The 25,913-nt window shown below is 46.5% G+C and overlaps 1 protein-coding gene across 15 annotated transcripts in view; it reads left to right on the top strand.

Annotated features, from left to right (window-relative positions):
• Positions 1 to 25,913, top strand: part of FOXN3 (forkhead box N3) — a 391,151-nt gene that overhangs the window by 164,924 nt on the left and 200,314 nt on the right. For all 15 annotated transcript variants that reach the window (XM_008519089.2, XM_070593705.1, XM_070593703.1 and 12 more), the window contains one exon: positions 985 to 1,541. In XM_008519089.2, the coding sequence (XP_008517311.1) occupies positions 999 to 1,541 (543 nt within the window). In that variant the 5' untranslated portion in view covers positions 985 to 998. The remainder of the gene's footprint in view (positions 1 to 984; positions 1,542 to 25,913) is intronic.

Genomic DNA, 25,913 nt, shown 5'->3' with positions numbered 1-25,913 from the left:
ATAAAAATGGTGGTGGCAGCAGGGGAGAGGGCAGAATAGAATTCTGTAGCGATTTTTGTTGAATTTGCCTTCTTGTCTTGAAACTGCCAGTTGCTCTCCTAACTTTTTGCACCAATTCTGATTTCAGTTAATGGTTTATCTTCACATTCCTATTAATTTATGTGGTGCCTAAAGTTACTCAGTTTTTCGTTCAGAGTGGAGCGTCCCAGTAAAATTGTGTATTTCTTCCTCTAGTTCGAATCCACAGGATTCCATGGCATCCCTCTGTAGACTGGCCAAATGTAATTAAAGTTGCAGAGGTTTTCATCATGGAGGGGAAAAAGTCCAATAAAACACTACCAAATTGATGCTCACTATGGCCACACTTTTAATTCTGAGGCCGTTGTGATGGTCTTTGTATGGAAACAGCTGGACTTAATCTGAAACAACTGGCCTTAAACTTGCAGATATTTTCTTTTCTTGGGAAGGATAAACCCTGAGATCTATAACCCAAAGTGACAGGAGTTGTGCGTTGAGTTTATTTTGTAGTGTTGGTCATGAGGCTAGAAAGAATTTTACCTGTGTGTATATTCATGTATTATAGATAAACTGAGGCAGCAAGAAATAACTGATTTTCCCAGGGTCACAGCGAGAGTCTTCATAGATTTAGGGAGAAGCCTTTATGGAATTGCCCATTCTTTTTATGATGCATTTGCATATTAAAGGTGCAGTCAATATTTCCAGTTCTCGTATTTAAGGGGTCACAGGTCACCACATGCCTTGCACGGTGCACCGATTTTGCTTATTAGCGCATCTCTATGTGGTGGAATTGTAGGTTTGTGTTACTCAGTGTAGGAGCCATGAGATGGTGTTCCTGTGTGGCAGGGGGTCTATAGAAGTGGGACAGGAGTCCGGGGGGGGGGGGTGAAAGAATTAGGAGGGCCCAGCCCTCTTTCTGTTTTGGATTTCACCAACTTGTCTTTTCTCTGTGATGTGTTTAACCAGGAGCCTTCACGTAAATGGGTCCAGTCATGCCTCCCAGTAAGAAGCCAGAAAGCTCAGGAATTAGTGTCTCCAGTGGGCTGAGTCAGTGCTACCGGGGCAGCGGTTTCTCCAAGGCCCTTCAGGAAGACGATGACCTCGACTTTTCTCTGCCTGACATCAGATTAGAAGAGGGGGCCATGGAAGATGAAGAGCTGACCAACCTGAACTGGCTGCACGAGAGCAAGAACTTGCTGAAGAGCTTTGGGGAGTCTGTCCTTAGGAGCGTCAGCCCCGTCCAGGACCTGGACGATGACACCCCCCCGTCCCCCGCCCACTCTGACATGCCCTACGATGCCAGGCAGAACCCCAACTGCAAACCCCCCTATTCCTTTAGCTGCCTCATATTTATGGCCATCGAAGACTCCCCAGCCAAGCGCCTGCCAGTCAAGGATATCTACAACTGGATCTTGGAACATTTTCCGTATTTTGCAAACGCACCTACTGGGTGGAAAAACTCAGTGAGACATAATTTGTCCTTGAATAAGTGTTTTAAGAAGGTGGACAAAGAGAGGAGTCAGGTAAGCCTCTGTGTCTGGAACTCAAGTTTTTCTGGTTTCAATTTTTATTTTTTCTCCATTAAAAAGAAAATGTTAAGGAATGTAAGTCCACCACACTGAAGTAGCACTTATAAATGGATCATTTGATTTTATTTTATTTCATTCGTTTAGATTATTGGAAAGAGCTTCCCTTCTCTAAGTGTCTTAGTTAAATACCGTTTTTGGTGTTTGGGTAGATTTCAGGGTTGGCCATTGTGGTGTCTGAACATAATCACAGAACTCGTTTGCACACTTGATCGGTTTAGTGTCATCCCTCAGTGTGGGTGGGTCACTTGGGGTCTGGAGTACAAACAAAGGTCTGTATTTTAAGGGCAGCCATTCACCGTGAGGTGTGTGTGCGTATACTTGAGGAAGATTGCCGCCAAGGGCTAGAGAAAAATGGCGTTTGTTTTCTTTCTGAATATTAAGTTGCAGAAAGGCAGCCTCTCCAGAATTCTAGGATAAATGTCCAGGAGTGGACACTGGGGGGTGACCCAGCAGCGGAGATGTAAATTGCCCAGGTGACTCTTGAAATCAGGTGTAGACAGAAGTGTTTGGCCACTTTGACACTCCCTGACTATGAAAACATTAGAGTAAGGTTCCCTTTAGAGACTGACTTCAAAAACATTGAATTTTCACTGTAAAGCCTTCGGCTTGAGCTTCATGGTCTGCTAAAAGAAGAGTTTTAATAATTTGCTTTACCTTTCCTATAAGGAATAGAATAGGTCCAATAGCAATAAGATCAGACTGAGCTCGAAAACAGAATCGTGACCTAACTTGGACTTCTGAAAAGTAACGTAGCCACAATTCAAACTCTTTGCCGGAAAACATTCTCTCCACAAAGTTTTTGTGTGCCCGTCTTTCCCAGCTTTGTTTTTCGTATTCATAAGGCTGCGGTGTGCAGCTGGCGGTCTGCTTTCACCCTTTTGAAGTTCAGGTTTGGGCTCAGGAACACTGTTGTGTCACCAGCTGTGCAGGGTTGGGGCCTTTAATTTTGTTCTCTCCAGAAACATGTTTCTGTTTCCGGTAGAGTCTCCAGCCTGAGAAAATTCTGCTTGTTTTTGGCATGGAAGAATGTGGATAGGAAGCGGCAAAACCTTATTTCTTTTCTTTTCTTTTCTTTTGGTGAGGAAGATTGGCCCTGAGTTAACATCTGTTGCCAGTATTCCTCTTTTTGCTTGAGAAAGAGTGACCTTGAGCTAACATCTGTGCCAATCTTCCTGTATTTCGTATGTGGGATGCTGCCACAGCATGGCCTGTTGAGTGGTGTGTAGGTCTGCTCCTGGGATCTGAACCCATGAACCCTGGGCTTCCGAAGCAGAACACGTGAACTTAACCACTGTGCCACTGGGCTGGCCCCTGTTATTCCTTGCTGCAACTGTACACGTTTGTCTGCAACTACTGTTCGCCCGGAGTTAGTGTTCAGGATGGGGAGTGGGCATGCAGGGTTTAAGGAGTGTTGCCTGGGAAGAGGAAAGATGTGGGCACTTCGGAGCTTTGCCTGTGATCACTGGGCGGTGAGGCCTGGATCCATGTGTAAATGCAAATATTTGTGAGTGTGTTCTGGGCCCCTCCTTCCCCGGGTGCTCATTTTTACATAACTGTAACAATCAAAGGGCACTGCTGTTGTCCCCAGGTGTCTGCTAGTCTTCCTCCTCGCTGCCACCTCTCAGAATGGGCCTTTGGAGACCAGCCTCCAGGCTTGGCTCTGTTGAGTGTTTTAAGATCATTTCTTGAACTCAGAGAATATTCGCTGCTCTCTTGTAGAGAACCAAGTCTGTGGTATTAAAAGCTTCCGTATAGGTGGCTCCTTGAGAAAGAGAAAGTCTTGGAAAGCAGTTCCAGGGTTAGCATTTAGAGAAGAAAGTGCTGTTCAGGTCCCCCCAAAGCCGCTTGTCACTGATAAAGCAACAAACAGGGCTTTTAGTTTGGTGTGAAACGATTCTGCAGGTTTCTGCATGCCCTCATCTCCCTGTCTGCCATAACACCGGTGCGCATAAAAGCCATTTAGCAAATGCACACTCTGCGATGTTAAAGAAGAGCCGCTCCAAAGTGTGCAGAGAGACTTGGGAGGGCTATTCATCAACCTTGGGAGTGACGAGCTGGTGTTGGATGGTGTGCATCAAGGCACAGAGGGAAAAGCGCCATCTACCCCTTGCCCACCCCCATCCCCCGACTCTGGGCGTCATGTTTTCCTGGGGTGATGGGTGTCATTCTGCAGATACCGCCTGTTGAAAGAAAATGGTTTTAAGGACTGGAGATTTTTAATCTTATGAAACGTTGAGTTCTGGCTTCCTAGCCATGCTGACCTGTACTGACGTGTTTTTGGTCAAATACCTGTCAGTTTTGTGGTTGGGAGTTTGTTTCCGGTGTTTGTGATGCTGTGAGAACAAAGCGAGGAGTGTGAACTTACCCCTTTTCCCCTCTTTCCTTGGGTTACCCTCCGGCCAGCTGGTGGCTGCGCTGAGAGGCATAGACTCCCAGGTACTCCCAGGTACTTCCAAGTACTTCCAGGGCACTGGCCCTGATCCATTGATTTGAAGCTTTCTACACTGACTAGCTGAGTAAAGGGGAAGGCATTCCCCCTGACGCTTCGCCCGGTGAATGCCCCTTCGGCTCGACAGGTAAACGTGTTTTTTCCCAGGGGATTTCGTTTGGCTGTGGCTCCCCCACTGAGGTTCAGCTGCAACACGACGAAATGCACTCAGATGTTGGTGAGAAATGTGTCAGGTGAAGGGGAGAGTGGAAACCTTGCAGGCTGTATTCACAGAGTTAGCCACCCGCCCCCACCCCCCGCCCTTTTTATTCTTTTAAAAGTGTAGGACACAGTTTTAAGCTTGACATAACTGTGAGAATGCAGAAGCCTGTGTAATCCTTGTCCCTGAGGGGCTGGAACACAAAACCTGCTGGACAACTGCTTGCCTGTGATGTTGGAGAAGGAACATGCTAGACTGCTTCAGAATCACCTATGGCACTTATAAACAATTACCATTCCTCGGCCCCTCCCTGGAGATTCTGATTCAGTAGGTTTGAGGTGGGTTGGGGAAAATTGATAAGCTTCATAGTTGGTTCTGACTGGCAGCCAGATTTGAGAATCTCTGAACTAGATGCCCTTTGGGTTCTTTCCAATGCCGAGATTTCATCAAGAACATATTCTCATGAATGAGTAAGTCGGGAGAATAGACAATTTTGCTTACGTTTTAGCTCTCTCTTTTTTTCTGTTTTATCTCTCACAGGACTTTAAAAGATAAAGGTTTTCAAAAAAATTTTTTAATCATGGAAAATTTCGAACATACACAGCTGAGAGAATAGTATGATGTTGCTTTATACCCGTCACCGCCGTTGCTCACGACCAGATTCAGTAGTTGACAAGGGATTGCCTTGCGTATTTCATTCATTCTTTTTTGTTTTGCTGTTGCTTAAGTATTTTGAAGCAAATCGTAGACCTCATGTCAGTTTATGCCAACATATTTCGGTGTGCTTGAGAATAAGTCACAATTTCTTACATAACCACTCTGCCGGGGTCACCCCTAACAAAATGAGCGATTCTTTGGCATCACCTAATATGAGGTCCATATTTAGATACCCCCGATGGTTTACAAAATGTTTGAATTATCCAACCATGGTAGGATATATGCTGCATTTCGCTGTTAGATTTCTTGAGTCTGCTTTCATCCCCAGCAGAGCTACCCCTCCCCGCTTTTTCGTGCTCTTCCTTGATAAAGAGACCCATCCATTGGGCTGTGGAATGCCCACATTCTCTCTGCTTCACTGGGATTTCATTTAGCTTGTTCCTCTGTCCCCTTGTATTTTCTCTGTGGTGGAGGTAAGCACTAAAGGCTCGATCACCTTCTGGCTTTTTTCCCCGCAAGAATACTTTCTTGGCAGCCTTGTCTCTTCTCAGATCAGGAAGCCCGGTTGACCCATTCCTGGGGATGGATCCTGAGACTGAGCTGTGGGTTCACGTGGGGTCGGCTGCTCCCTCCTCTGCAAAGTTCCCCATGAGCCTTTCATCTTGCAGTTTCATCTTTTGAGGACCTTTGCCCGAATCGATCAAGATAGAGTTTCAAAGTCTGGGATTAAGTTTTACACCTCCTAAATACAGGTCTTAGTTAGGACTATAAGATGAGCACCAGCTAAGTTCCCTGAGTACTTGTGAATGAGAAGTGAAGTGCAGTTCTTTTTTATAGACTGTATTACAATGGTTCAGGTATGTGTGTTTCTATTTCTGTGGTTTTTCTTTACTTCCCCTCTTGCCACTTTAGCAAAAAACTTTGCTGTCATATAAAGGAAACACTGTACAAAAGTTTGTTTATTATATCCGGGGCTGAGAGCTTTCAATATAATTTTAGCTTATAAATATAGGCAGCTCGTCATGGTTGAAAGAGGACTGGCTTGGAAGACAGGACACCTGCTTCCAGCTGGGCTACTTGGGTCTCCTGGGCTTCACTTTTCTCATCCAGAAGCAGGAGTTTGTAGTTGCTCAGAGCTTCTTAACTTGGCGTCTTGGAGTGTCACGGGCTCTGCACACAGGCTGAAGTTATTGACCATGTCACGTGACTATGCATATTGCATTTCCTAGAGGATCCCAGGGTTTTGTTTGTTTAGTTTTTAGAATCTTTTTTATTCTTTTTGTTGGATATCCCTTTAATGACCTTTTTCAGTAGATTTTAGTTTTTAGATTCTTACTGGGACCTCTGACCCAGGAATGCTAAAGATCCACTTGGTATTTTCTAACAACAGTAGTGGGCATAATAGGGACTGCCTTCTTTGTGCTTTCCCTATGGAATATTCCATTTCTTCCTCTTTACAACCCTATGAGGTGGATCCTGTTATTTTCCTTCTTAAAATAGATAGGAGTTAAGTTCAGGGTTGTTAAGTAACTTGCTGGAGGTTACACAGCTAGTAAGTGGTGGAACAGGAATTCACCCGGATTCCCTCCAATTCTGAAGGACGTGCTCTTAACGCTGGTGCTTGATTACACCTTCTCAGTATAGAGGCTATTGTAGGTGACCTCTGTGTGCTTCATCAAAATATTTTATGAACGTGAGTTATTGGGGACTAAAATAACCTAAATAAACCTAGAATTTACTGTAGAGGTGCAGGATAGAGAAAGGTGTATAGAGAATATTTTTGTGCTGTTGAGATGGGGCCAAATTCTGTCTTTGTCAGCAAAGGGGAAGCAGTGGTATTTGCATGAAGCATATTGCTGCCCTCAGCTTCCTGTTTCCAGGCTCTGTCCCAGGCCCTCTGCCTCCCAGGCCCCTCCACTGAGATCTGGTCCAAGTTCAGAGCTCCTCCTCCCTGCATAGACACTGTTTATACAAGTTCTCCCTCCGGTTCCCAGCCCCCTTGATGTTCGCTCTTCTGTCCTGGTGGATGAGATTCTCTTTCAAAGGCAGTTTTGAAAATGGGGCAGCCCCTCTTCTGTGGCAGCACCCCCACATGCGCACTTGCCTCTCATTCTCTCCTCTTGGTGGTAAAAACACACAATCAAGAGCATTTCCCTTTCCCAGTTGACATTAGTCGACAGATGTATTTAATTGACGGTCATTTGGGGAAGAAGAGAGGACTTATTTATTTATTTATTTTGGGAGGATAACTAAAGCTCTTTGAAAGACTATTGCAGTCGGGTCCTGATGGGTAAATTCCTAAAATTCAGGATAGTGTTGGGTGGTGGGACTTGCAAAAATGTGGTGAGGTGTACAAGATTCTTCCGTGGTCTCTGGGACAAGTGCCGACGCTGTTCATCCCAGAGCGGGGGCTGCCACCACTGCAGCAGGAGCCCAGCTCTTACTGTTGCCCGCCGCCTAGCAGGCTGCTTTCTATTGTCAGTGCTGTAGACTGTGTGGCCTCAGAAGGGTGAGACTTTGCCAGGGTTCTGAGGGGCCTGGACTAAACATACCCCACGTCACAGGCCCCGGAATAGGAAGTGATTCTTACCAGCGTCTTCTGTGATCCCCGCAAATCTATGTACCGCTCTTGGCCATGCTGCCCCACTGATCCTGCCCATTTCCTCCTTCCAGACGCTGCTCTGTCCTGATTCTTCCAGGCGTTGGATGCCTTGGCTTTGGGACATTTCTATTGCTTGCTTTTGCCAGCTGTTTATTGTTTGCTCATTCATTCATTCAACAAACTTTTCAAAGTACCTGCTGTGGTCAGTACCTACTATACTTACGATCCTATGTCCTAAAAGGATACAGAATTGGATGTGTTGTGGCCACAGCCTAGAAGGCATTTGCGATCAAGTAAGCCCTATCCATAGACTTTCCTTGCAGCCAGTGGAACTTAGCAGCAGAAGCCCTTCTTTCAGGCTCTCTGCCCCTTTTTTTTTTTGAGGAAGATCAGCCCCGAGCTAACATCTGCTGCCAATCCTCCTCTTTTTGCTGAGGAAGACTGGCCCTGAGCTAACATCCATGCCCATCTTCCTCTGTTTTTTATATTCGGGACGCCTGCCACAGCATGGCTTGCCAAGTTGTGCATAGGTCTGCACCCAGTATCCAAACTGGTGAACCCCGGGCCGCCGAAGCGGAGTGTGCGACCTTAACCGCTGCGCCACCGGGCCGGCCCCTCTCTCTCCCTTTTGTTTATCTGTTTCCTCTTTCTCACATCATTTCTTTTCTGGCTCTGCTGTTTCAAGGATGCACTGCTTTTCCAGTCCCTGCAGTGACTCTCCTACTGACCTTGCTGAGGCTCTGCAAGTCTTCTGGAAAGCTTGGTTCTTCTGGACCTGAGGGGCGCCTCGGCGTATCTGTCCAGCATCACCCCCCATTAACTGTTCAGGAATGTGGCGTTCTCTTTGAGAGGGCTTCGTGGTACCTGGGTAGGTCCACGAGATGCTTCTTTGTTGATATGCTGCCCGAGTATCCAACCAGCAAGAAATTGTTCTCAGAACCTCGCCTGTTGAGCTGCAGAGGCTTTGGGATTTCCCTTTGAAATCGCTTTAGCGGCAGGGTAATTCTCTGCAGTAAATAATACAGGAAGTTGGCCCACTGACCTCCTACTTGAAAGTCATGGGTTTTGCTTCTTTCACAACGAGTGGTGGGTTGTTGGATTAAGGCATACTCTCTCATGGAGCCTTTGGTCATCTTAACGCTCTCAAGCTTTGGCAAGATGATGGAACGTTTTAGCCTTTGTAGAAAATCCCACTGCCTTCTGAATGGATGTTTTTTGCACTTGAAAAAGAAGATGAAAATATATATTTTTAAAGGCTAATATAATGTTTGTTTTGATGACAGTTTGTTTATTAGACAGGTCTTTTTACAGATTTGGGTTTCATGGCCCCCTTTAAGTGTTTTATTTCTGTTCCCCGCCTTGTTGCTTTTCACTTACTTGCCGCTTCTCTAAATGACTACATCTAACTGGCCCTGTAAGAATTCATCCTTTGGCCACATTTGCTGGGGTACTGGCCTGAAGTTTTCAGACTGTAGGAATTTCCTCAGGTCGTTCCTGCGGAATGCCTCCCTGTTTGTAGGCCATCAGTATCTCATTACCTACAATTTTGAGGACTTCGAGGGCCCTCTGCCTATTGCTTTATTCAGTAGAATTATTTGGTGATGTCGAAGATTAAAATAAAAAGTGAGATTGGGTTCTTGCCTTTTAGGAGCTGATATTCCACAGAAACAGGAGACATAATAAAAATAAAAAAGAATAAAGTACTACAGGTTTAGGAAGCGTTCCAGATCAATAAGTGATCGGTGTTATTTGAGGAGACTTCCCTTCCCCAAAGAGGGGCATTTGGAGCTGAGAGAAAAGATGGCAACAGGCCAGTTATGAATATTCCTTATGGGGGAGAGCTTGAATAAATTGTTAACAAAGCATTCTTCTGGTGTGGGAATGAGCACGAGACCTCCAAGAATGGATTTCTTAGGATGAGGTTTTACTGGTTACTGTAGAAAATCCAAATAACAGTGAATTAAACAGCTAGAAGTGTATCGCTGGGTCACATAAAGTGAGTCTTGGGGAATTGGACGGAGACCCGCATTCCGTCTGCCTTCCTGCTCTCCTGTTCTTCGTGCGCTGCTGGTTTCCATTCAGAGTCTTCTCATGGTCCAAGATGGCATCAGCCAGGTTGTTCTCATTCTAGGAAGCAGGAAAGAGGCGTGGAAGGAAAGACAAAGGGGGTTCCATTGAGGTATCAATTTTAAGGAGCTTTTCCAGAAACCCCATACTGTGCTTTCATTTTATTGCTTAGAGCCTGGTCGTATGACCCCTCTTGGCTGCAAAGAAGGCTGGGAAAAAAACTCCCAAATAAAATGTTGGTTCTGTTACTAAGCAAGCGTAGGATTTTCTGCCACAGAGGCCTAGATGCTCGGGAGATGTAGGTTGCTGGACTCAAGGGGTATGTTGGAACAGTATCAGAGAAAAGGAAGGAGAGATGAGTGATCGGGGAGGTTATGTAAATAAGTATGAGGAGCTGGTGGGGGAGCTGGGATGCTAGGGGAAAATTTCACATTGCTCCAGTGACTTAAGTAAAGCGGAGATGTTGACCCATTTTTTTTAAACAGTCCAGTTAACTAAAGTTTTGCTTCCGCATATTCTGGTTAAATTGCATTTAATATCTTCAAAAGCAATAGCTTGATAGAGGTGAAGATGTGGTCTGTGCCAAGTATGATAAGAAGAAAAGCAAGGAGGTATATGGCCGAAGATAGAGAGTAGTGCAGAGTCGTTCTTTTAATAATAACTGGATGGTTTGCTGTGTTGAGGTTCCAGGCAGTTCCAAGAACAGAATGAAGTCTTTGATTTGTGTGTGTGCGTATGTGTTGCTATGTGAGTCTCTTTGCTTGTGAACTCAGCAGGAGACCAATAAATACAGGCAGAGGGACTGTGCTGCTGCTCAGAGGGAGGGGCGCTCGCTTACCCTTCCTTCTCTTCCTTTCGTCCCCGCAGGGTGTGTGGGATTCCCCTCTGGGCCCAGTGGGGTCCAGGTCAGCATTGCCTTCCAGTTATTGGAGCTCCGTGAAGTGCCTGATAGAAAGCTGGGCCTGTGCTCCTGTAGGGACAGGTCCAATAAGCGATTTAACTAATGTCGTGAGACAGAAAACAGCCAGCAGAACATTTGGACATACTTTGTTTTTGGAATAAAAGGCCAAGTCACGTGAGCACTGATCCAGTCATTGCCATAGCGGAGGAAAAAATATCCAAAGTCTCCTGGAATTGGAGTAGAGGCAGTGGGGCACAGAGCTGGGGTACAGAGTCAAAGTAAGTACTCCCAGAATACTTTAGGGAATGCTGAGTTCCTTCTAGAAACTTCCAGAGATGCAGTCATGTAAAATGAGAGCTGGCATTCATAGCCATGGCTCTGAGACCCTGCAGAAGCCTTACATTGCAAAGTAAAAATTAGACTCTGCATTTCCAAAAAGAAGTAGCTTCAGTCATTTTAGAAGCATTTTCAGCAGCGGTTCGTTTGTGCCACACGTATTTGTGGAGTGCCAGGCACTGTCCTGGGTGCTGAGGATATGGTGGTGACCTGTGACATCCACAGGGCGGGATGGCGGGGAGGCACATGTTAAATAGTAGATCTATACATGGAGACGTATAGATAACGTATCAGATAGCGATTCATGCAATAAAGAATATAAAACAGGATAATGTACTCAAGATGGGTGGGGAGGGGGGTGGGAGGCTTCCCAGAGGACCTGACTGAGACATACCTTGAATCGCAAGAGGGCTGCAGCCATGCAAAGACCTGGGACAGAAAGAACAACAAGTGCAAAGGCCCTGAGGTAGCAACAGCTTGAAATGTCCAAGGAACAAAAAGAAGGCCTGCAGGAAGTATATGAAAGAGGGGAGAATGAGATGTTTAAAGGGACAGAAGGGGGAAACATCTGTTTGGGAGTGTTCCAGTGGTGCAGGTTAGAGATGGTGGACATGATGCTCCCTTAGATTAGGATTGGGGTTTGGAGGTGAAGGTGTATGGGAAATCTGGGTTGGGAAGTAGGATGGGGATTAGAGCAAAAATTCTGTTTTGACCATTTTAAATTTGAGATGGCTTTTGAACATCTAAGTGGAGCTATCAAGTTGGAAGTTTAATATTTGAGTTTCAAGCTCAGTAGAGAAGTCAGAGTAAAGATAGAAATCTGGGATGCGTTAGTGCCTAGTGGAAGACTAAAGAGAACTTCTGGATTACCTCTCCATCAGAAAGAGGTGACATCACACCTGTCTTTCAATTCTTGTAGGAGATTATATATCCCTTAGTGTTTGACTAGAGAATTGATTTTGGAGTATATTCAGCATGGCAAATAAAAACAGAAGAAGTTTATATTTAGAGGGAGAAACTCAGAATTATTTCAAAAATAACTTACCTGTAGTTATTGTAGTTACTGCCTGTAGTTTTGCAGGCAGAGAACAAACCTTTCCTGTTTGTAATGAGGGCGTAACTTCTAAATGTGCTCAGGGCCAGTGGTATCTCCGATATGATGAAAGAAATGCACTCTAGTAAACATCCCATTTAGCAAAGCCCCCTAACCCATGACTTCGGCGAGTTCCCTGCCATCTGGTCCCTGGCTGGAGAGAGGAATTTTTCTTGTATATGTGTCTCCATAGCAACGAGTTTGCAGTTGATATGGAAAGTAAGCAGTTGCCTTAGCAACGGAGTTGCTGATGTGGTGGCTCCCCTGCTTTCAGGGAACGGATAAGCTGACCAGACTAGTTTAGATGCATCGTGGAGGGGCTGTAATGTCGGGCTGTGCATGCTGGCCCTGCCAGGGTAAAATCAGTCCTGCTTTAACAGAGATCGCGTCCCCTCCCTCACCAGAAGGAACGCTTACAGAGGTAATAAATCAGACAGAAGTAGCTGCTGTCAGTTGAGATAGGTTATAAGAGGGATCTCCTGGTGGAATTTATTTAGTTTCACTTAAAGGAGAATGTCGTATCAGGCCACAGTTGGTTGCAAGGAAAAGAAAGCCACCCAGTTGGCTTAAGTAAAAGAGGGCTTCTTCCAAGGACATAATCACTCCCACGGACCGGTAGGAGGAGGAACAAAGCACATGTCGGGCCCTCGGTGACCGGAACCGCTCCCTCTGTCCCTCTGCCGCCACATGGACCCTCAGCCCTGCCTTTCTCTGGGGATCTCTTCCAGTCGCCTCTTTGCAGCCTGTCTTCCTCTGTGTGGCTCTTGATTTCTGCTTCCTCACACCATTGGCTTGATGTGGTGGAATGTTGGCCTCAATGCCTGTGATGTGATGGCCCCAGTGCCCAGCGACGTCGGCCCCATCATCTCTGTGCGCGTCTTTGTCCTAGTTCCAGACACACAGACTTGTTCCTCCTGAGTTAGATGTTCAGCCCTGGTCAAAACTGGGGCACGGTCCCCTGGGTCAAGATGGCTGCTGGGACTGTCCCTTCATCTCGGGTGGGGCTTGGGCTTGAAACATGCCTGCAACAAAAAATTTTCTGCAAAGCATTTGGTCTTTCCAAAACATTTGAATAATACAATAAAAATAATAAGGAACTTTTGAGTATGTTGTACTTTCTGCTTCCCTTTGTGTCCCCTGTGAACATCTCTCACAGGTGATGGAGACTAACATGCCAGAGCACCCTGGGACTGTCCTCAGCCCCCTTCTGCTTCTTTCTCGTCTCTGGGATGACTTCATCTCTCTCGCATTTCGTTTCCATAGTTTCTGGGCTGGTGGTTCCCAGACTAGCAAGGTTTTTCTTTGGTGACTACTTCTTCCTGACAGCAGCCCTCAAATTGCCTGTAATCACAGGGTAGCAGAGCACCAAAAATTATGAACTCTAGACCCCCGTTCTAGACAAGAATAAATGTCAGCTCACCAACACAAATTGTCCTGACTTTCAAGATCAAGGGGTTGGGTAATAGTTCTTGCTCACCATTGTGTACCAGCCCATGTCATCGCACTGAGATTTTCAACATGGGGAAAAAATGTAATTATGCTGGGGACTGGAGATACAAAGAGATTGCACAACTTGGGTGGAGTAGTCCGGGCAAAGATAAAAAGAGACTAGGAAGGTTAAAAGTGGCATTTGCCAATTGTCGAGGGGTTGGCCAATGGCCAGGATCACATGGTTTGGGAATCCAGAGGAGAAAATGATCCCCAAGGATTAGCAGAACCAGGGGAGGAATCCTGGAGAGGAGACAGAATTTCATCTGCTGGATCCTTCAGGATGGCCAGGATGGGGGCTGGTACGGGGAGAGAGGAGGTCATTTGGGTCATCAGGGTTAGCTTGGACACGGCGGTGGGAATGCATATGGGGGAAGACTTAGTGTGAAAATGAAAATTGACATTTTCCAGTCCTCCTTGGGGGCTGTTTAGAATCGTGTGTGGCATTTGTATCCATGATCTTAACAGCTTCCCAAAGAATGTAAAGTAGATCTTATGTTCTTTGTACAGGTGGGGAAACTGAGGCTCAGAGAAATTCAGTGGCTTGCTAAGGTGACATGGCCAGATATTGAACCAAGATCTGGGACTTCCTTGCTTTTCCTTGACCCCAGTTGGCTGAAGTAGAGGGCCCCTGTGAGACGGGGGAAAAGATTTGGGAAGGTCGATTGAGCTGGGCTCTGGGGTCTTGAGTGCCACGCCGAGGAGTCTGGACTGTGCTCTGAAGGTGGTGGGGAGCCCTTAGACATTTCTGAGTGTAGGCACGACACACACACAGATACAAAGCAGGAGGCAAGTGATCCTGCTGATGTCTTAGAGGGTTTTTGAGCACCTCTGTTCTGCACAGCACAACTCCCTGCTGCCCAGAAATTTATGGAGAAAAAGGCCACAACTGTCACTGCATGATTGATTTTCCATACGTTTAACTAACTTGGACCAGATTTGTATACAAACAAACAAACAAACAAAAAAACATTCTGCAGCTCATCGTTCGTTGTAAGTGTTTTGCTCTTATTTTTTTTGAATGGGTCCTGTTTTCATCGACCATTGTTTTTATTGGTTGGTGCCACCACCCTGTTAATATCTTGATCACTCTGGAGTTCACACGCATGAAATGAGTGGCCCATCCCCCTGGCACTGCCCTTTGGATTTGGTCGTTTTTTGGTGTTGGGGTGGATTTTTCCTGTTTCAGATGGCAACATCTTTTTCCCTTTGGCTTTGTAGGTAAACACAGTAACGTTAAACATTTGTTCTGCAAGAAACGGGGTCAAGTAGGTGACTTTATTTGTTCCTTTGTTCATCAGCCATGCCAAGTTCTTGAAGTGTGGAGGGCATTGGGCTAGGGTACTGTGGGGACCCAAAGAGGTGTAAGACCTGGTCCTTGGGGGACAATGGGGTCATCCCTCATGCTTCCCTTTTCTTCAACTCTGTACCCGTCAGTTGCAAAAAGGCCCTTGATTCTGCCTTCTAAATGTCTCTCCGGCTGTCCTTTCCTCTCTAACCCCACTGCCACTGATCTTCATTGTGTGCTGGCATCTTAACCCTTCCTCCTTCCACTTTACCGTCTCCCCTTGAGTCCAGCTAATACAGGGCCGCCGAGGGCTCATTTAGTACATACACCCGTTTTGTCACAGCCCTTCTGTGGTTCCTATTACCTGGAGTGGTTTGTCTCACAGTGTGGCTCTGACCACCAGCTTCAGAGTAATCAAGGGTGTTTATTAGGAATGCAGGGGCTGGCCCCGTGGTCGAGTGGTTAAGTTGGCGCGCTCCACTTCAGCGGCCCAGGGTTTCGCCGGTTCGGATCCTGGGTGCGGACATGGCACCGCTCATCAAGTCATGTTGAGGCAGCGTCCCACATGCCACAACCAGAGGCACGCACAACTAGAATATAAAGCTATGTACCAGTGGGCTTTGGGGGGAAGAAGGAAAAAAAAAAAGAAAGAAATGCACATTTCCGGGCCTTAGCCCACACTTACTGATTGAGAATTTCTGGGGGTTGCTACCGGGGCATCTACGTTTAAGCAAGGTCCCCAAAATGATTCTTCTTATGCTGAAATTTGAGAAGCAAGGCTTAGAGGATCAAGTTCACACCCCTCTGCAGGGCTTGTTAGGTCTGCCTTACTTAGGATTTTTATTGTGGAAGATTTCAATACTGTTGTATAATGGACTATAATGTACAGTGTAGCCATCATGGGAGTCCACACATAAGATGTACCATTAACGTGTCACCCATCTTGTTTCATCTTATGTCCCCCTGCTCCTTGTCACCCCACTTGCTGGATTATTTTAAAGCAAATCCTAGGTATTGTATCATTGTATGTGCAAATATTACAGAATATATCTCTAAGACATAAGAACTCTCAGACACACACAACCACAAAACCATTATCACTCCTAAAAATAAATTAACCATGATTCTAGTCTACTATCCTCCAAAATGCAGTCTGTTTTAGAATTTATCTGATTGTTAAAAAAAAAATCAGCAGTACTTTGTTCAAATTAGAATCCAGAGAAGGTCCACAGATGACATTTGCTTGATGTGTCTCTTAAATCTCGTCTTGATCTTTGCTCCTGCCCCTTCCCGTTTCTTCTCCCCGACCATTTAAAGGAAGCTGCCTTCTCTTTTCATCCTTTTCTCCTCTCATTATTTTGATGTTCCAGTCCTTCTGCCATGTCCCAGGACTCCCTGTTCCTGCAAAAGGCCGTATGCTCTCGTGCTGACTTTCACTCGCATATGCTGTTCCCTCTGCCTAGAATGTTCTTCCACACCTTTTCTCCTCTGGACACTGCATTCTCACATTGGAAGATCCAGCTGACCTGCACTTCTGCAAAACCTTCCCCAAAACGTCCCTTCCTATTTTAGTTTTTGTTCCTCATGTTGCCCATTATTTTATAGCCCTTGTTTTGTAGTGCACTTACCTCCTTAGTATCTGTCCCTGCCGCTGTCTTCCTTTACTCCCCTCCCCACCCTGAGATGGAGGGTAGGGACCACATGGTAGCCATTTTTGCATCCCCTGGGACCAGCATGTTTTCTGGCATAATGGTAAATACTCTTGAAATACCTTATGAGAGAATGGACAAGCCATAAGCCACCAATTCAAGTATTTTATGATAAACTTAGGTTCAGCGTTTTTGGAGCACTTGACTATTTACTGTTACTAAAATTTGTGTACCCTGTGTGAGTAGCTTTCTCTAATTAGGAAGAACGCTGCTTCCTAGTTCTTTCAATCCAGTATAACACTGGCTTTGCCCAGACAGCTGCCTCTGTCTACCTTCAGTGGCCAACAGCCACCTTGCTTCCTGTTGTTGCCGTCATTGCCGCCCTGTTATCAAGAGTTAACAAAAGGAACAGAGGAAACCCAAGTCTTAGCACTGAAGGTGCTGACCAAGGAGTGTTTTACAGTTGGTGGACCAAGATGTGGTTCAAGTGATAGGGGAGAACTGACTCCTGCCCTGTGAAATTTGCTTAGTTGTAGGTAACACCTCATAGTCTGTCACTTCTGTTAAAGCGATCTCGAGCACAGATGTTATTTGCTGATGGCGTTTCCTATAATTCTTTGATAGGGGTTTCTTCCCTGGGATCTTGGAAGATGGTATAGGCTTATAGATGAAGAATCTGAGGTCCAGATATTGCAGGCGACCTGCTGAAAACCCATGTCTCTGGGTGGAGAGCCCAGGTCTGCTGCCTCTTGGTCTGATGCTCTTTTCTCTGCGTCATCTCATTGCGTCACTTGTTCTTCAAGGACTCTGAGTAATTGGAAATGGCCATGAAGTTGTGCCACTTACGTGGGATTCATTTTCCTTCATGTGTGTTATTTCGAGTCACTGGTATATACTAAATGTTTTAATTTCACTTTGCGACCTTTGAAAATAGGCTTAAACCTATCAGATTTTTACTTCATTAATTACTCAGAATGTCCTTGAATTTTAGTCTTTGAATGTGTCTGTGGACGCTAGTTTGAGGTACCTGCTGCTTGGTATTATAGCCATCTGTGCAATCCACACAGATCCTTCCTGGTGAGCAAAGGACCCGATCCCATTTGTTAGCATGGATATTTTGTGTAGAGAATGCAGACTGACCAGAAGCAATGACACGCGTAATTGGAGGACTGTTGGAAGGCTTTTACTTAAGTATCTGTCTTGATTAACTCTACATTCATTATCTCTGGTTCTTTGCCTTATTTTAACGGTCCCTCCCCCCCATCCTTAGAGATCAGTTTATATTGAAGAAGCGTTGTTTCTCTGAAATAATATGGATAAGTAATAAAGTAATGATACCAGGCCTGTATGGCGCCCAAAACTTTCTCATAACTCATTCATTCAGCAAATATTGATTTCATGCTTATAATCAGGCTTTGTACTAGGCATCTGGATGATTCTAGTCTGGTGGGAGAAGTCAGCATATAAAGTGGTTGCACAGGGGCTGGCCCTGTGGCTGAGTGGTTAAGTTCACATGCTGTGTTTTGGCGGCCTGGGGTTTTGCTGGTTCAGATCCCACGCGCAGACATGGCACGGCTCATCAGGCCATGCTGAGGTGGTGTCCCACATAGCAGAGCCAGAAGGACCTGCAAACTAGAATATACAACTAGGTACTGAGGGGGCTTTGAGGAGAGGAAGGAGAAAAAAAGAAGATTGGCAACAGATGTTAGCTCAGGTGCCAATCTTTAAAAAAGAAAGTAGTTGCACAACGTGGCATATGTCATCTATACGAAGTGCTGTGGGAGGCAGGGGAGGGGGTGACTGCCTCTTGGTTTCTGTATGAGTTGACGAACAAGCTATCTGTTGCACAGAGAGGGTTAATAGAGTGAAAGCTTGGGTGGTGCACAGAGCGCTGAACTTGGTGTTAGGGGCTCTGGGTTCTAGAGCTAACCTGGTCACTAGCCAACTCTGTGACCTTGGGCAAATTCCTGCCTCTCTCTGCCACTCAGATTTCTCCATTCAGTTCAATAAACTTTCTCTTGTGAGCCCACTGTGTTTATCCAATGTGTTTGTTCAGTAATTCATCTATAAGCTGAGTTGGCCTAGATCCACAGTTCCCAAACTACTCACCACAGAGGACTACACTGTTAGTATGCTCCCTACTCTGTGCTTTTGGGATGGCTGCCAGTCTCAGGTTCTGACGAGCGTCAGATCACCACTGTCAACATGGTGTGCTAAGGACGTCTTTTCCCAAAGCACAGGGGCTGGATGTGGGAGTTTACACAGCAACGTTGAGCATCAATGTGTGATTTCCAAAAGGCTTTGGGGACGTGTCAGCATGAAGCCCTGTCCTCACAGTGCTAACTCTGCAGGAGACCCTTTTCCATTTGGGGACAACAGGACTAGGTTGTGTGTGATCGGCAAGCCCTTTGCTGTGCCATCATTAAAACTCCGTGAAGCTGCATAGTGGGAAAGTCACTAGGTGGGCTGAAGTTGGATTTTGTGTCTCCCTGGGGCCCTCTGGCTTCTTGCTTGTGTCTCACAGTCAGCGGTTGGGACCCGGCTCTTCTGCACACTTCCTCAGTGCTCACGGGATCCCTGGATTGGAGAATGGTAGTTCCACGTATCCTGTTCCTTCGGAAATGGGGTTCTAGGTGTGTGCATGGCCACGTGGGCACCCTTGACACACGTGTGTACCTGGTCAGATCTCTTGGGCTAGGCATGTCCTCAGTGGGCTCTTGGTTTCTTTCTCTGTGTGCATTTCTCTTGGTGATGATGTCCCCTTCTTGAACATTCTGAACTCAGAGGCTGAGTGGGGCTCCTGTGATCCTCCTCATCTTTCCTCCCTAAGTTCCTGCTTAAGACAAGTCGCACCTCTGGGCTTTCTCTTCACTTTTGCCCCTCTGTCGCCATCCCTGGATCTCTTCTGCCTCACTCCGGTCAAGCCTGCCGTCTGTGCAGGCGTGCTTTATTGCCAGATGGTTATTTTTTAGCAGTGGTTAGGTTTTATGAGATGTAATCCCAGTTGGTCTTTTTTTCCCTCTGTGTCAAATGTTTGGTTTGCACACGTGTGCCATTTGTTTACCCCGATGCTGAGGTGTGTGGGTTTGGTGGGGAGCTCTTCATGGCTGTCACCTGGCCATGGCTAATGGAGAGCAATGTTTACCCTCAGCAATTTGGAGAAAGCTGTGGAGGTTTTCAGATAATCTATTCAGAATGGCAGCTTATGGACGTGGTGTCGTCGTTGGATTTCTCGTGGTGCCCTGCGTCCGCCTGTCTAAGAAGCGTTGTGGGTTGTCTCCTTCACAAAGGGATGTTGAAGTCCCAGCCCTCTGTACCTGTGACTGTGACCTTATTTGGAAATAAGGTCTTTGTAGATGTAGTCAAGTTAAGATGAAGATGTGCTGAGTTAGGCTGGGCCTCAACCCAGTATAACTGGTGTCCATATAAGAAGGAGAGAAGAGACACACACACAGGGAAGAGCACCGGGGGAAGCTGGAGGCAGCGGTTGGAGTGAAGTGTCTGCAAGCCAAGAAGCTCAAGGATTGCCAGCAGCCACCAGAAACCAGGAGAGAGGCTTGGAACACATTCTCTTTCAGAACTTCCAGAAAGAACTAGCTCTGCTGACACATGGATTTTGGACTTCAAGCCAGAACTGTGAGAGAATTTCTATTGTTTTGGTCCATCCTAGTTTAGAGCACTTTGTTACAGCAGTCCTTGGAAACTAAGACAGCAGCAAAAAGAAGTTGCAGTGAGTTTCTGCCGACGCCAAGACTTTAAGAGTCAAACCAAACCAAAGGTACTGAGGAGCTATGCAGGGGGAATGTGTCCTGTTACAGAGGAGGGAGCTAAAGGCTAGACAGGTGCTGGTGGCCACTCAGTGACGGCTGCTGGCTGCAAGGATCCAGAACCCACATCTCCTGAGCTTAGAACTTCTACTCCTCACACTGCCTGTTCAAGTACATTTGAAATCTGCCCTCGTTCACGTTAAAGAAAAAGAAGCCAAATTAGGGGGCAAATGGTTTGTTTTCCTCTTTACTTTTTTTTTTTTTGAGGAAGATTAGCCCTGAGCTAACTGTTGCCAATCCTCCTCTTTTTGCTGAGGAAGACTGGCCCTGAGCTAACATCCGTGCCCATCTTCCTCTACTTTATACGTGGGACGCCTGCCACAGCATGGCTTTTGCCAAATAGTGCCATATCCGCACCCAGGATCCGAACCGGCAAACCCCGGGCTGCCGAGAAGCGGAACGTGCGAAGTTAACTGCTGCGCCACCACGCCGGCCCCTCCTCTTCACTTTTTGATAGTGAATGAGGAGACCGTGGACCTCAATAACAAAGTAGGGAGAATTTATAGGGTTCTGGTTATATTTGCGCCACAAATTGTGAGCGGAGGGCACTGTGGCACAAACCAATGGGGATTCATTATTCTGGGACTGTTGCTTATTTAATGTCATGCCCTTGAACTTTCTTGTCTTTTCTTTTTCTTGTTTTTAAAGATTTTTTTATTTTTCCTTTTTCTCCCCAAAGCCCTCCGGTACATAGTTGTGTATTTTTAGTTGTGGGTCCTTCTAGTTGTGGCATGTGGGATGCTGCCTCAGCATGGTTGATGAGCGGTGCCATATCCATGCCCAGGATCTGAACCACCGAAACCCTGGATGCCAAAGTGGAGCGTGCGAACTTAACCACTCGGCCACGGGGCCTGCCCTAAGCTTTCTTTTCTTTATCAGAAATGATTTGTCCTCAGTGCCAGTGTGTTCCTTTTCTTCTTCCTCTCTCTCTCCTCCCTTCTTTAAATGAAAGCATTTTATAAAAGGCTCTTCCATTGTTTCCACTAGGTGAAGGTGGTAGGGGGTGATGGAGCAGGAGGAAGGCTTAGCTTTTTAGGTGGCAGCCTGTTTTACCCTCCTGACACTCACCTCACCCTCTCAGAACTCGACTTCTTCTTCAGAAGTCTCCCTTCCTTTAAGGCATTGACTTTCTTGGTCCACCACTCCCTCCTTTGAGTTGAGGTGGTTATGGGCCTGGCTCAGTGCTCTCCCCAAACTGCTAGTGCTAAGCCCGCATCCTGGGCTGCTTCCTGCCCCCCAGGCATCTTCTCAGGGGGACCCTCCATGCCCGTGGCAGGATCTTAGATGCATTGAACCCATAAGGTGGTTCTTGCTGCCTGGAGGTCAGCTTGAGTTGGCGCAACTATAGGCGCCATACCTGCCCGCCGTTTCTTACTCAGGGCCTGTCTGAACCTCGAACTTGGGAGGAGTGACTCTTGTTGGGAGTATGTCCTTCAGCGGAAAATCCTTTTGATTGAAACCTGAAATCATGAGACTTGGTTTGCACAACTACAGATGCTCACGTCAGATGAGTTCTTGGTACGGAGGCCGAGAAACTGGCTGGATGAGAGTTCTTAACGTATTGGCTGCTTTGTTCACGATGACTCAGTGTTTGTATGACCTCAGCTTTACTGAGCATCTGAACGCACTTTTGTCGAGTGTGTCTTCAATTTGCCCAGTCTGACAGCTTTTTATTTCTGAGCCACAGTCGTGGCCTTTAACCTGGGCTGCTTTTCGAGGAGGAGGAGTCACTCGCCACCCTTGAGAGCCCAGGTCGGTCTAGAGCTGACGATGGGCGGTCGGGCTGCTGCTCCTTCTGGTCAAGGTGATTCTCTCCCCCAGAGTTTTCACCCTCCTTAATTGGCCCCAGTTCCTCACGCCCGTCTTCTTCGCCTCTGGACTGTGGCGGGCTGCATCCACGGTTCAGCTTAGCAGCTGGAAAGAGAACTTTCTGGAGATATCGCCTACTGACACTGTTTTCAGCTCATCCTGTCCGAAGTTTTGAGCTTTTCTTTCATCGGTGCCGTTCTTTCCTAAGTGATAGGGCAGACATTCTTGAGAACTGGACTAATGTCACTGTGGACTCTGCCTTTGAGCGAGTCACCCCTCATATCTATGAGGGTCTCAGCAGTGGCCTGTCTCCCAGCATCACCAGGGTCTGGCGGGGGCTTCAGAAGGGTTTCTGGAGATTTGGGTCAGATGAGTGGATTCAATTACTTTGGAGCTTCCTGGCGCCATTTTTTATTTTCTGTAATACCTTGTATTTTATTTTGCTAGGCTTTTCCCCCCTAGAATAAAGGCACATTCAATAACAAGAATTGTCTAGTATCCAGTACAAAATGATACTGCTTGTCAGTTTGAAGAAAAAGCAAATTGTCTGCTCTGTGGGTTGGGATTTCCTCTTTAAAAAAAAAAAAGCAGCTTAGAGAAAATCCCCGAACATAGTCTCCTGATTGAAAAATATATTAGTGGATTTCACGGCTTTATCATTTTCTTAAAGTAACAGTTTTCCTTATTTTTAAAACATATATATATATATTGCTGTTGAAACATATGGCCAAAAACATTCCCAGTGCAGATTTTTTTGTGGTTTACAAAACTGAAAAAAAAGTCTTTATTTCATAAAATTGTGTAGTTGGAACCTCATTATTCTTTAAATGTAACCCCCTGCCTTGTGCCAAAGGAGTCCCCTCTGTAGCCATGACCAGTCTGGGTCAATTCTGCGAGACCTCCATGGTTGGCTTGCTGATGTCGTGGGTGGACTCCTCCAGACTGCCCTTTGTGTGCTGAATTTGCCTTCTGTACATCCTCGTCCAGTAAACGCTTCTAGCCATTCCACCCGGCCTGCCAGCCAACACATGAGTTTCTACAGCTTTTCCATCTTTATCTTCCTTCTAGCACAGTTTTTTGTGCAATCATTTGGATTATGTGTTCTGCCCTTGTTTTATAAAAATGAAAATGATAAATTAAAAAGGTTAATAATAAGATTATGAAGAGCATCATTCTCCAAACACATCCATTGAAAAATAGATGGAAATCGTTTGGTGTGAATCTCGGGTCTTGTTTGGGTAACTGTGGGAGTCCATGGCTGTGATGGGACAGAAGAAAATGACAGGGCGTGTGTGACGTGCTGCGGAAGAATTGTGGATGCTCGAGTCCGAAAGGTTAGGTATATTCAGAATGTTATAGACTTTCTTTTCTGTTTTTTTTTGTTTTAAGCACTCTGGGAGGGAACACTCCTTTATATTTGTGAGGTGTCCGTTGTAGCATGTAAGTTTTTTGACTCTCCTGCATTTTACTTGTAGACGCATTTTCAGGAAAGCATCACAGATGGAATAAAAAGAATTGCCTGTGCAGCCCAAACAGATCTCCTGCAGGTTTCCCACGGGCTGCAGTTCTGCCCACTGGAGGCTTTCCGGATAAATGTTTCCTTTTCATAATAGCAGGACATCCTCGAGGTCCACTCTCCTGGTGGTTCCTGAGTCACCCTAATTCCTCGCCCAGTGCCGCACATGTCCAGTTTCCCAGGATTTTCTTTCTGGATCTCCTGACTTTGGACTCTCCCATTTCTCCGGTCTCTCTTTGTGGATGCCGCCTGGTGTCACAGAGCCATTTGGGGCCGGTGCTCTCCTGGTACTGGTGAGCCAGCCTTCGAGCCGTACTCTCTGACACCTGGAATCCATCCAGTTTCATCACATCTTGCCCCCTCAAAGGCTCTGCTGTTGGCCTCTTAGACATCTCATTTTTGATTTTCCTGGTTCTCACCCAGACTAGCACCTTCTCGTCTATCAGGCTCCAGCTTCAGCGACGACACCTCTTTGGAGAGGTCTTCCTTAAGCCCTCCTGCTAGGCTCATCAGGACTTTTCCTCCACAGGCACTTAGCCCCGGGTGTAGTTATACATTTATTTGTTTCTTGGTTACCGTCTGTCTCCTTCTCCAGATGCAGGACAGTGCCTTGCACAGGAGGCTCCTGAAGTTCTGTTGGAATGGCACACCCATTGTTCCATCCCCGAGGCACTGACCTGACAGTTAGTTGTCTTTGATTCCTCTCCCTGGTTTCCTGAGAACTCAGGAAGAGCAGAGCCCAGCACCTGGCCCTCTGGACCACGCCCAGCAGGTCCCACACATTGCTCATGGCCCCACCCCCTCCATCCCTGGGTTTCAGCTGCAGCTTTTCCCATCTCCAGGCTCTGTCACCTGTAGTCCGAGCACTGTCACCAATGTATCCTCTGCTCAGGTGTCCTCGTTGGTTGCTGCCACCCATGGAAATAAGTTCCCATCTCCACCCTGACTTTCCAGACCCTTCAGAGTCTGTCATCACCCATTAAGCTATCTTTACTTCACGTTGCTTCTCCACATGCGCCCACCACTGGGGACAGGTGGGTCCCTGCCCACTCTACAAAACCTGCCAGGCATGGTCCATTCATGCTGTTGTTGCCTGGACCCCACTTCCTCCTCCCTTCTGTACACCCCAACCCAGCTATTTGCTAAGAGCTCAAAGTCCATCTCCTTAATGGAACCTATTCCTGATCTTATTAATCTCTCTCTCTGGCCCTGGGCGTTTATAGTCTGTCTGTGCAGTTTATAATACACTTTATTAGAAAGTCTGTCATCTAATGAAATGAGGAGCAGGGCAGGTGACTTTTAGGAGTGTGAGGTCGGGGTCAGAGACTGAAGCCTGAGTCTCTGTTTCACCATTTGCTGGCTGTGTGTCCTTCAGCAAGGTAAGTACTCTCAATGAGCTTCATGTCCTCATCTGTGATGTGAGAATAATGATGCCTTTCTCATATCGTTGTTTAAAGATTAAGTGATATAATGATGGCCCTACTCCTGGTATGTAGTAGACACTCAGTCAGTATCATACTGATGGTCATTTCCCCTGTGCTGTTGCTGTGGACTGAATTGTGCCCCTAAAATTCATATGTTGAGGTCCCAACACCCTATGTGACTGTATTTGGAGTTAGAGCTTTTAGGAGGTAATTGAGGTTGCCTTAAATGAGGTCATAAGGGTGAGGTCCTAATCCCATAGGATTGGTGGCTTTATAGGAAGAGGTAGAGAGAGATTCCTCAGTGGCCCTGTGAGAAAGTGGCCTTCTGTGAGGCAGAAAGAGAGGCCTCCCCAGGAAGTGAGTCAGGCAGCACGTCGATCGTGGCCTTGTCGTCTCCAGAACTATGAGAAATACATTTCTGTGTAAGTCCTGCAGTGTGTGGTATTTCGTTAAGGCAGCCCGAGCCAACTAGTACAGTTGGCTTTCTCACTAATTGAATAATGAGTGTTCACTGAGCACTCATTATGTGCCGGGCACTTTCTCGTGTAACCTCGCGTGTCTGATCTCTCAGTTCTCATCACCACCTCAGCAGACTGGGTAGGTAACTTGCTGAGGTTCCCACAGCCGGGCACTGCCAGGATTAGAACCTCACCTTCACGTTGTAGCCTTTGTGAAATTGCGCCTCCTAGAGTTGTGCAGTGTGTGCCTCTGTGACCTTATGCAGTGACCCTACACAAAGACCTTACGCAATGACCCTACACAGTGACCCGGATGGGAGGCCCCGTATCTCTGACTCCAGGGCGCCTGGTTTTCACCAGGGAGCAGAGGATGAATTCCTTGACGTCAGCAACGATTCCTTGTATTAGATCTCCAGTGGCACTTAGCAAGTGCTACGTTGCACAGGAAGCAATTAAAAAATAATTTTGGGCTGATTAATTTTCCCCACACAGTTAGATCTCCTCCACCTTGGCAGGGAGTGCCATTTTCTACCCACCCCAGTT

Source organism: Equus przewalskii, chromosome 25 (assembly GCF_037783145.1).
Source record: "Equus przewalskii isolate Varuska chromosome 25, EquPr2, whole genome shotgun sequence".
Classification (NCBI taxonomy): domain Eukaryota; kingdom Metazoa; phylum Chordata; class Mammalia; order Perissodactyla; family Equidae; genus Equus; species Equus przewalskii.
This window is presented reverse-complemented; position numbering and strand designations above follow the sequence as displayed.